Genomic DNA, 10,951 nt, shown 5'->3' on the forward strand with positions numbered 1-10,951 from the left:
GCGGTGCTTGTGTGGAGGGTGCGCCACCTGAAATCGGGCTTGAAGCTCTCACCTTACCAACAAGCCGAGAGCTGATTATTAGAAGGGTCCCGTCTCTACCAAAGTTCTCAGCCAAAGAAGACCTCCATCCTTGAGAAAATGGCAAGATATTTATTTATACATTGATTGAGTGGGTAGAACCTTTTAAGACATCACGTCAAAAAGTATGCTTTACTTTTATTTATTTTTTTGAAACTAAATTTAGAGTAATGGCTACATACTTTTAAGAAAATAATGCTTTAAAAGAATAAAACGAGAGGGGATGGGTGAAAAAGGGCCACTTGAATGAGTAGAGCGCCCCACTATTCAAACCAAAAGAAGTACCTCACTTCACTTATGAAGAAGTTACCTCATAGATATACTAACAGCTTTTCCACAACTGGAGGTTCTAATCTAATGGCCTTTCCATTGTTTTCAGACTCACTATTGGATCTTTGCCATATTACACTTAAATATACCTTGACACAAACAAACAAGATGAGTTCTAGTGCCTGAACTTTGGTCCCAGTCTTCTTTTCCTGAGGCGCTCGGCAATAAGAAAGGCAAGTTCAAGTGCTTGAGAAGCATTAAGTCTTGGGTCACAATGTGTATGGTAGCGCGAGCTTAGATCATTGTAAGTAATTGTCTGAGAGCCTCCCACGCACTCCGTTACATTCTGACCTGTCATCTCCAGATGCACGCCACCCGGATAGCTCCCTTCTTGATCGTGTACATCAAAGAATGCTCTTAGCTCAGCCTACACAGATACATGCAATCGCAATATATAAGCTGTGGACGAAAAGAAAATCACTAGGATAGTGTACAAGTGAGACTTAGCTGGAGAAAAGGGTAAAAAAAAGCAGTATTAGAAGTCAAACTTGATTGTTAAATGTGTAGAAACAAGCAAGCACCAAGAGACCTTAATGAAATAAATCACCATTAACGTTGTTACTCGGGTTACACGGTTTGAGTATCTACTCGCCAGGTATAAACAGCATAAGGTCACCAAATTTCCTAAATTAGTAAAGGTTCATTAGATCTTATTATCAATTAATTTCTTGCCTTTGTACTACTTCAAAATGTAGATACGAGAGCATGCGACCAACAAACTTCTCATGAGTCATTAGTGGGACTCAATCTTCTATGGTTCTTGGATACTGAACGAGTTTCAAAATACTTTATTTTCTATTGCCACGGTGGCAGATAAACCTTTTGAGAAAATACAGCAGAATTCCCAACCGTGAGAGCATAAAGCAACTTCTAATACAAGTATTAGACAAATAGGTAGAGTAGCAGCATACCCGGATAGAGTCAAATGAACGCGTTTTGAGTCCACAGGGGGCTTTGGTGGTATTTCCATGCATAGGATCACTGACCCAAGTGACAATTTGACCTGCTCCACGAACAGCCCTGATCAGATGGGGAAGCTTTACTCTCATATTATCAGCTCCCATCCGAGCGATCACTGTAATTCTTCCTGGTCTATTTTGAGGGTTAAGAATGTCAATAAGCTTGACTAGTTCATCTGGATCCATTTTCTGACTCACCTGCATTGTGGAAACAAAGGTAGCTTATGTAGCATGCATGTGAATCAATCAGTCAACCAACTGTCACAAATCCAAGCTAGTTAAAATCGTGGAAACTAAGGGAGCTTAAAAGGTGGATACTAAACAAAAGTTGGATACCATATTTGTACATTGTATTTGACATTTGAACTCTGGTCAGTATGAACACTCTCCCTCCCAATTTATAAGACTCAGTTTACTTTTTGGGACATCTCAAATGTTTGTCACAATTCTTTTAATAACGTCATTGATAAAAATTTCAAGAATTCAAATTCATGTATTATTCTAATTTTTAACTTTCATATGATGTTTTCTTGTCTAATATAGCTTACCACTACCTCTTTTACAATATATAAGTTAAATTAATATCTTAAACTCCATCTCTACTCAAACACTTCATATAAAACAAGACGGAAGGAGTATCTTTCTTGGACCTAAAACTTAGGAAAATATTAGTTCCTAATCTTTGTTTTTTCTTTTTGCTAACCAGTTTTCAAACATTCTAAACTTTTTACCACTAATCACAGGTTAAAAGTTGAATCTCAGCATGTGGATGGTAAATCAATTCCACCTTTCCCTTTCAATTCTATCTTTCCCTTTCAGTTTCATTTCAAATGCAGATGATATTCCTTACAGCCCTTCACAATTAGCATACCTACCATAGTACCCCTTTCTTCTAAGAAAATCAAAGTGCAGCAAAAGAAGTGCACTGTACCTTGATACCAAGTGGATTGGCAATTCCTCTCAGGAACTCAACATGAGCACCATCCAATTGCCTTGTTCGTTCCCCAACCCAAATCATATGAGCGGAGCAGTCATAATAAACGCCAGAAGTTGAATCCTCCCTCGTAAGTGCTTGTTCATAAGGCAAGAGAAGGCACTCGTGGGATGTCCAGAAGTCTGTTGTAGTCATGATTGGGTGGTCAACTGTAATCCCAGCAGCACTCATGAAGCCCATGGCTTCGTCTACTCGGTGAGCCAGTTCGCGGTACCTGTGTGAAGGGCATTAGTCACTAGATTGCCAATCATGAAGTTACTATAGAAAGATCTACATGACTACGAAACCAAAAATAGACAAGCATTTTCTTGATAAATAAGAATAAACTAACAATTCTTTCCGATAAGCAACTAAACAAACGTAGCAGAAGGCATACCTGTCACCTTGCTCGCTGTGATCAGTAAAGTCGAGGTTCCACTGGTTAACCCTCTGCATGGCAGCATAACCCCCTGTAGCAAACGCTCGGAGGAGGTTCAAGGTAGCTACAGATTGAGCGTATGCCCTAATCATCCTATGGGGGTCAGGAAGTCTTGATTTCTCATCAAAAGCGTCACCATTCACATTGTCTCCCCTGTAACTTGGCAGCTTCACGCCATCCTTCTCTTCAAACGGATCAGATCTTGGCTTCGCAAATTGACCTGCCATTCTACCCACCTAACCAGTAAAGTACAAGTATGAATTAACCAGACCTTCACCCACAGTTTACAGAATCAATCAACTATATAAAGTAAGTCCTTTATCACAATCACATAAACTGCTAAAGTAAAGACATAGCTCCTGCTTCTCAACTTCTAGATCCTTTTGTTAATTTATCTGCTGAATATGCATGTCTATTTTGGATACTTTAATGTTAAACGAGGTCTTCTTAACTGTAAGTGAAACCCAAGCCCTATGGAGCAAAGCAGAGTAAAGTACAACCATTGTATTGCCTAAGCAGCAAATAAGAATAAGTCGAACAATCACTTACATTATAAAGCAACAACCTTCATTTGTCATCTTTCAAGTGCATCCTCATCTATCTTTTCTATCAGGTCAACCATCCAACGCTTTCTCACAGCAATCAAAAGAAATGTAGATTTCACTTAACAGATGCTATGATTAAACTTAAATTTAAGCATTGTAGGGTCAATTCGCGTAAAGACATAACAATATTACTAAACCACCTGAAAGGCAAGAACATTTGAAAGGCAGCTAAACCACCTGAAAGGCAAGAACAATTGAAGACCAAGTTCTGTATATGTAATCATAGACAAATTCCACCTACGTAACAAAATCCAGTATGCCATGTGATTACGCAAACCACCAAAAGTATTACTCCCACGATTCCATTTTATATTGCACTATTACAATTTGGTGAGTCAAACATGTTTCTTTAACATTGGTTTTTCAATACATTTTTAAAATATTGTTACTTATAAAAGTTGCGACTTATAGTAACACTATTTATGTATGTAATCATAACAACAAAAGAATTTATAGGCCAGGTTCCTCTAGCGACTAAGAAATTTGAGAGAAAATCACCTTGATAACAGGCATTTGACCACCAAACATAAGCACAACTCCCATCTGCAATATGACTCTAAAAGTGTCCCTAATGTTATTAGCACTAAACTCCTTAAAACTCTCAGCACAATCACCCCCTTGCAACAAGAAAGCATTTCCAAGAGCAGCTTCACCCAATTTCTCTTCAAGATTCCTAGCTTCCCCAGCAAATACAATTGGAGGATAAGTTGAAAGGGTCTTAAGAACAGACTCCAGCTCCACCTTATCAGGGTACTCAGGGAGCTGGAAAGCTGGTTTTGATTTCCAGCTTTCAAGACTCCATTTTCCATCTGGGTTTTGAGCAGTTTTTGTTCTTGTTGAAGGTGGAGATTGAACGGCTGAGATTGGTTTGTTAATTCTTGGCTTGATTTTGGAGTTTGAAGGGGTGGCTGTGGTGGTGAGGAAGGAAGAGATGAAGGTCGGTTTTTGTAAAGGTGAAAGCTTTGGGGTTTGAAGGCATGAATTGGGGAGAGCTGAGCCACCTCTGCCGCTGCTGCTGCTGGTGGCGGCTGTCAGAGCCATTGTTGTGCCGAGAAAGAGAGAGAGAGAGAGAGAGAGAGAACAGAGCAATAGAGAGACCCGGATTTGTATGGTACAGCTGCACTTTTCACTTTACATAATTTACGTGGCCCGTTGGTCTTTTGTCTTGCTTGTTTTTTTCTTCTTGACGTGTGCGTATGTAATAACTTCTTGCATGTGCTCCATTTATTCAACCTTACATGCATTTGGACATTTAGCACGCCTATATCTTGAGAAATTTGTAAATTATACCGAGTTTGTTATTGTTATAAAGTTGATCAAGGAGGAGGAGGATCCGCTGCACCCATTTACGTACTAGGAAAAAAACTCATATAAAAAGATTGGAGATATTTTTAAAACGAAGAAAGCAGAAATAACGAACAGTGAGCAAACACATTTAAAATAGCATGGAGGTAATGAGTAAAAGACTGCACAAAATCAAAAGTTTACTGTTGAAGCAAGTTAAGTGAGAAAATTAATCCATTTTATTAGTTGCACGGCTGTTTATTAATAAATCAGACTTCTCAGGAATTTATGAAAAAGAAAACAGCAGTCCACAAGAACGATGGCTAGTAGAGACCCAACGTGGATTAAATATCATTTAAGACTCTAACCCGTAATCAGTTCCAACTCTGCCTGGAAAGCAATCTAGGCAATCCTCGTATCCTCCACTAAGTTGCCTCTTTGCCCTTTCTGTCTCAAAACCCACATACATGCACCAGAGACAACTGAACCTTTTTGGAATAAGAATATTGCTCGGCCTTTCAGCCAACATAGAGACCGCAAAATAATACAAGAAACAGTTTTTTCCCCTTCTTTTTGGTCCCCCAGGGGAGATAGCAATGTTGGTTCCGCATTCAACTGCAACAAATTTGACATTAAAAATTTAAAACCTCTATGTAATAGAGCTCTCGAGGACACAATAATCGAATTAATGATTACAAACTCTGCCACAAAGGCCTCTAACAGCATGATTTCATGATAAATAGGATCTGCAAAGGCAATTAGCCATACATGTGGTAAGTCGCTACTACTTTTAATGAGATGTTTATCTATTCCATTCCAGCGGTACGTATGTCTCCAGAAAGGCAACATCTCAAAAGTAGGGGCTATAACGCATGGGTGCCCTAGCCCTAGGAACCTTCCTGCAGGGAAGATAATGAAGTTGCCTCACTAATTTAATCAAGTAAATTAACTGATAGGAGTAGCAAACAAAGTGCACTTCAAGCGTAGAAGAGAATTAACCATACCCATATCCATAAGGAGAATAAAAATAAGGAGCAGGCATGAAAGGTGTTTGGCCGCGAAATCCCATATACGGGTTTGGACGCCTTGCACGAAACTGCTTCATACCAGGAACATTAGTTCGCTTTGCTGATACCTATCAACACAGCATTTGCAATCACAGGAGAGGTTAAGGAAGGGCCAGACAAATGAGAAATGATAGAGGAAAAACAAATAAAATGTTTTATATCCAAAGGTATTAGCACAAATATGAACAAAGTGGATCTAGGACAAAGAATTGACCTTAATTTGGCGGCCATGAAGTTCAGATTCATTCAGAAGAAGAGCCTCTTGAACAGCTTCCGCTTCGAGAAACTCAACATAGGCATATCCTTTCGGTTGCCCAAATTTGTTAGTCCGGATAGTTACTCTGTTAACTGTGCCACATGCCTGAAAATGCTGTTGCACTTCTTCTGGAGTGCATGAATAATCCACCTACAGAACAACTTCAGCCTCTCAGACCAGATGAACAAAACAAAGATATGACTGACTTCAGACAGTACCCAAAATTCAAGAAGGCAATAAGAAAATCCAAGTGTAAGCTTAGCTGAGGCTTAGTAAATCACACCAAGGTAAGTTGCAACACCACCACCATACACGTCAAGGAAATGATAACAAACATCCTCTTATTAGTTTACAATGTAACCACACCATCATGCACATCAAGGAAAGGACAATCATCATATTGTTTGTTCACCATGTAAACATGAATCCTTAACCTTAATGACTACCTAATAAGCAATCAAGTGCTATATCAGACAATTCCTTCTCCATGCTTTTTCCCGTGAACAGTGGCTTCAACATAATTATGGGTGCTTTCCAACCAGAGTCAACTAACATTCCTTAACATCAATACGATAATGACTCTTGCTCCCAGAAACTAATAACCAGGAGTATCAAAGTCCAAAACCATCCAACGTCTCCTTGTCTTGGATACTGTTAACTGAAAGCAGCAGACATGGAGGTTAATATCATCGTATTCAGGGTGAATTACTTAGTAATCCCCTCTAGTTTAGCAAAGCTAAGTTGACTGGCAACCTAGAGCAAGTGATCCTTTCCAACTACCCTTCCACGACATCTTTTTGTTCATCGGAGTTGACCCAATCTCAATTCACGTTCCAGTTTTATCCAATAGCAGGAACCCTAGTCCGGTGAAGCGCAGTTCTTTTCCGACGATTTTCACTGTTCCACAGCAAGTTTTTTTTTTTTTGAAAAAGTTCACGCAAGGGTTTTCCAATCCCTCCATCAACAATGGGAACCAATCTACCATTTGAGAGTCATCCCAACTAGTTTCATACTCTTGACTCTGTATGGCCAATCTTGTATAAAGTCAATAGTGCTTAGCTTTTTTTTTTTTTTTGATGACCGAGAAATCGGTCTGGGGCCGATCCTTTGGACCAACCGCAGCCTTCGAAACTCGGTGGATAATGGGCCCGCCCCTCTACCCTTCTCCACTTAAATACCGGGCTTTGCTTTGCATGGTGTGGGGGCTTGAACTTGTGACCTAAGACACAAATCCACCACCCTTTGCCACTTGAGCTAGGCCCTGGGGGCAATAGTGCTTAGCTTTCAAAATACTTATTTCTTAGAATATACTCTCCAGTCTCCCTTCTTTAATAATTTCATTTGGGATGTTATTTTTGTTTTGTGCTCCCATATTGCCCTTCCAAAATATATGGTGTGAAATGCCTCCACTTTTACAAACTACAATGTGACACACACATGCCACTTAATGCATGCCAGAAAATGCACACATGAATAATAGTCATAGCCATTTTTTTCAAAGAGAACAACTAAATGATTATTTCAAATTAAACTCAAAAATGCTAGTACTATTTTTATATCACCAAGTAGAGCTCAAGATGCGCAACCAATTGAACAAAAGAAAAACCAACTGATATGAGAGTTAAGCAGGTGTCCCGAGTGGCAAAAGCTACTTTAAGATAATCTTTAATGAACAGACCATGAATTTTTTTAAGAACAGAAGCCTCACATTGCCAACAAAGACAGATCGACCATCCACTTCTTCCCTGTTCGCTTGAGTAGCAGCAGCAGCAGCAGGGTCTGGTTTCAATTAAAGGAAAAAATCTATAAATAAAAGCAACACATGGATAAACCTTATCACAAAGCAAAACATGAATAGAAAAGGATTTTAGCGCCTTTTGATGCTTTCTTCAGTGATTATTACTGAGAACTAGGTATCAGACAATAGAATTTAACCACTATTATTCCACATTCTCACCATAGTGCTACCGCAACTAGAACCCTTAAGACTGTAAGACAAATATACGGGATAAAACAACGGCTATCGTAGGAAAAGTTATTGGTTCTAGACTTCTAGGTTCAAACTGTTAACAAAGAGACAGGTATTTTAAACTTGTCCAACTCAAATTAAAAAGTATTCATCAAACAAATTATCAGAGAAAAAGCAAACCTAATGACAAAAACAAAATACTTCTTCAATCCAAACTCTCATCATCAGTTAACATCTCAAAAGACCAAAAGATTATCTTTGTAATCTCCATGTCTAGGTCACTTAGCTCAAATTGATTTAAGGTGATCCCTGAGTTCTCCTCTTCCTTTAGTTTTTTTTATATACCCGTGGTGTCCGGGCCAGCTTGCGCGTACCTCAACTAATTTCATGAGGTATCTACTACCTACCATCAACAAAGGTACTGGGTAACTCTGTCCACCAAGGCTAGCACAGATGCAGATGGGAATAAATAACCGACTACTTTTGCCTCCGCTGGGATTTAAATCAAATACCTCATGGTTCTCAGCGATTACTAGGCCAAACTCTTGGGTGCTTAGCTTCTTCTTTATTTATCCACCTCTCTAAAATTTGGTTCCTTTTCTGCTTTAGCCTTTCTTTCTTTCACTGAATGAATCTCTCTCCTACTACACCTCTTCTTTCTCACACCACGGCAAGAGCCAAAAGATTGGTTCCTTCTACAACTTCTCCTAATCTGTACAGTCATAGTAGGACTGAGCTAGCCAGAAAGTAACCAATATTGATTTGACACAAATCTAATAAGGATTCTATAAAAAAAATTGTTCTGCAACCAGCAGAATCAAGGGAAAGGACACAAGCACATACCCACTAACCAACAGATACATCAAAACATCTAACCTAACCATATAATTTGACTACTTATAGACATAAAGCTAGTTGCTACTTGTAGCACATTCGAAGTCCAACTAAATCTACCACAACTATTTACTCATCATTATGCATATCAATAAACTAACAATGTGACATAGTCACGTTATGAATGCCAAAAGTTACATATAAACAAGCACGCAAGGATGTCTATTTCAACGAATTAACATAAAAAGCCATCTATTTATTTACTAATATCATTCTATTACACCCCAATCCCAAACTTGCTCGTGTCAGCAACATATCCTCTGTATATTTCGCTCTATTCGAGACCTATTCATTCCAATAGTGACACGTGATTCGAATTTTTAAGGCAAATTAAAGTTGTCTAGTTATTTATTTATTTAAGCAATAATTAATTAAAGGGAGAGAGACCTTGAACGGAACCCATTTCTTTCTCAACTTTGGCTTGCATTTCAAGTAGAGCAGCAGATTCGTCCTCCATCTCCTTCAACCTCTTCTTCATCTCATCCATTTCCTGTTTAATTACATTTTCTTTTAACATCAATTCAATTACCAACAATTAGGGTTTCAGTAATCCCAAACAAAAACGGTAAACGAGGGCTGGAAAAAAATTGAAGGCGAAATTAACAAAGAGAAAGAGGAGCAGGAAAGAACCACGGCTGCTCTGTTATCGGCGGCCGCCATCTCCACGTCGTCCTCCATTGCCGTTCCCTCTCTCTTCCTCGCCAAAATATTTACGTATGAGGCTAAAAAGAGACGATGGGGAAAATAGGTAATTACTTAGGTTATAAATTGGGTGAAAATCATTTACCCTCCCCAAATTTTAGTTAAAAATCAAACTCCTCCCTCAATTTTGAATAATAGTTATTCTCCCCCTTTTATCCTACACAATATTTTTTGCCCTTGAATCTTTTATTTCCTCCTCTATGTAATACTTTTTTATTATATAATATTCTTTTATGATTTTAGCTATAATTTAAATTATATTATACTTATTATAAATTGTAATTTAAGTTCATCAAAATTATAAGTAGAATAATCTTTTTACAAATGTTATAAATTTACTGTTATCTTTATGATTGTTATTTTAATGAAATGCATATTAACTATATATATAAATTATATTTTTTTAGTGGTGGAGCCAGAAATTCATATAAGAGGATTGAAAAAACCCATAAAATATCATATTTAAGATTTGGGCATGTAACCTAAGATAATTTCTAAATCTCTATACCACTTTAATATCATCTTCTTATGTCAAAGGGATTCAAAATTTTATATACAACTAAAAAGTTTACTTTTGTCCTATTTACGCAGTCTAATTTTCTAGCGAGAGGATTCAATTGAATCCTCCTACCTCCCCCGCCCATTAATTTTCTCTCTTATTCTCTATTGTAGGTATATATTTTTGGATTTTGATTACCATTAATGAAATAATTTCTAAATTTATATTTTAGCATTTATTTATTATAAGGTATAACATAATTTAAATTAAAGATAAAACCATAAAAAATATCATAGAATAACAAAGTATTATATAGAGGAGAGAATTGAAAATTCAAGGGCAAAATAGGCATGTTGCAGGGTAAATGAGGAAAAATGACTATTGTTTAAAGTTGACGGGGTGTTTGATTTTTATAGAAAAATTAGGGGCTGTAAATGATTTTCACCCTTATAAATTATATTATGCTAAGCCAAACCCTACGCTGGAGGGGGATTTGCAGTCGTACCCTATATTTGTGCCACCTTTTAACATGTGCCCTATTTTTAAAAGGGAAAAGGTCCAAATTTGTCCCTCTACTATTGTATTTTATTTATATTTGTCTCCTCTTATACTTTTCGTCTATTATCGCCCCTTTAACAAACTCTTCAAATTTGCCCTAACCCTAACGGCCTTACACTATGGCAGCTGACCCCTCCAATTTTTGTCCATGTCAGATGCCAAGTCATATTAAAAAAATAAAAAAATAAAAATAAAAAGCTGCAAAGTCAGATGGCCCTAGGGGATTTGTCTTAGTTAATTCATTAACCGATTCACACTCATAGAAACAAACAAGCCAAAAAGATGGGACAAATCTTTAAAATTGGGGTTCAACGGGATCTCATTAATCTGCCTTAGTG

General features: G+C 37.7%; 2 protein-coding genes across 2 annotated transcripts; both read right to left on the minus strand.

Annotated features, from left to right (window-relative positions):
• Window positions 1–302: 302 nt before the first annotated feature.
• LOC109238299 (phospho-2-dehydro-3-deoxyheptonate aldolase 2, chloroplastic-like) lies at window positions 303–4,655 on the minus strand. The gene is made up of 5 exons (XM_019404730.1): window positions 3,883–4,655; window positions 2,738–3,015; window positions 2,299–2,575; window positions 1,320–1,565; window positions 303–775 (listed from the first exon to the last, which is right to left on the minus strand). The coding sequence occupies exons 1-5, from the start codon at window positions 4,423–4,425 to the stop codon at window positions 524–526; spliced, it is 1,596 nt and encodes a 531-aa protein (XP_019260275.1). The 5' UTR covers window positions 4,426–4,655; the 3' UTR covers window positions 303–523.
• Window positions 4,656–5,147: 492 nt separating this feature from the next.
• Window positions 5,148–9,595, minus strand: LOC109238300 (polyadenylate-binding protein 2-like). Its single transcript, XM_019404731.1, has 6 exons — window positions 9,485–9,595; window positions 9,242–9,344; window positions 7,700–7,770; window positions 5,950–6,141; window positions 5,673–5,803; window positions 5,148–5,567 (listed from the first exon to the last, which is right to left on the minus strand). Exons 1-6 carry the CDS (start codon window positions 9,530–9,532, stop codon window positions 5,519–5,521), a joined length of 594 nt encoding a protein of 197 aa, XP_019260276.1. The 5' UTR covers window positions 9,533–9,595; the 3' UTR covers window positions 5,148–5,518.
• Window positions 9,596–10,951: the final 1,356 nt, after the last annotated feature.

The sequence above is a fragment of the Nicotiana attenuata genome, unplaced genomic scaffold (genome assembly GCF_001879085.1).
Source record: "Nicotiana attenuata strain UT unplaced genomic scaffold, NIATTr2, whole genome shotgun sequence".
Classification (NCBI taxonomy): Eukaryota; Viridiplantae; Streptophyta; class Magnoliopsida; order Solanales; family Solanaceae; genus Nicotiana; species Nicotiana attenuata.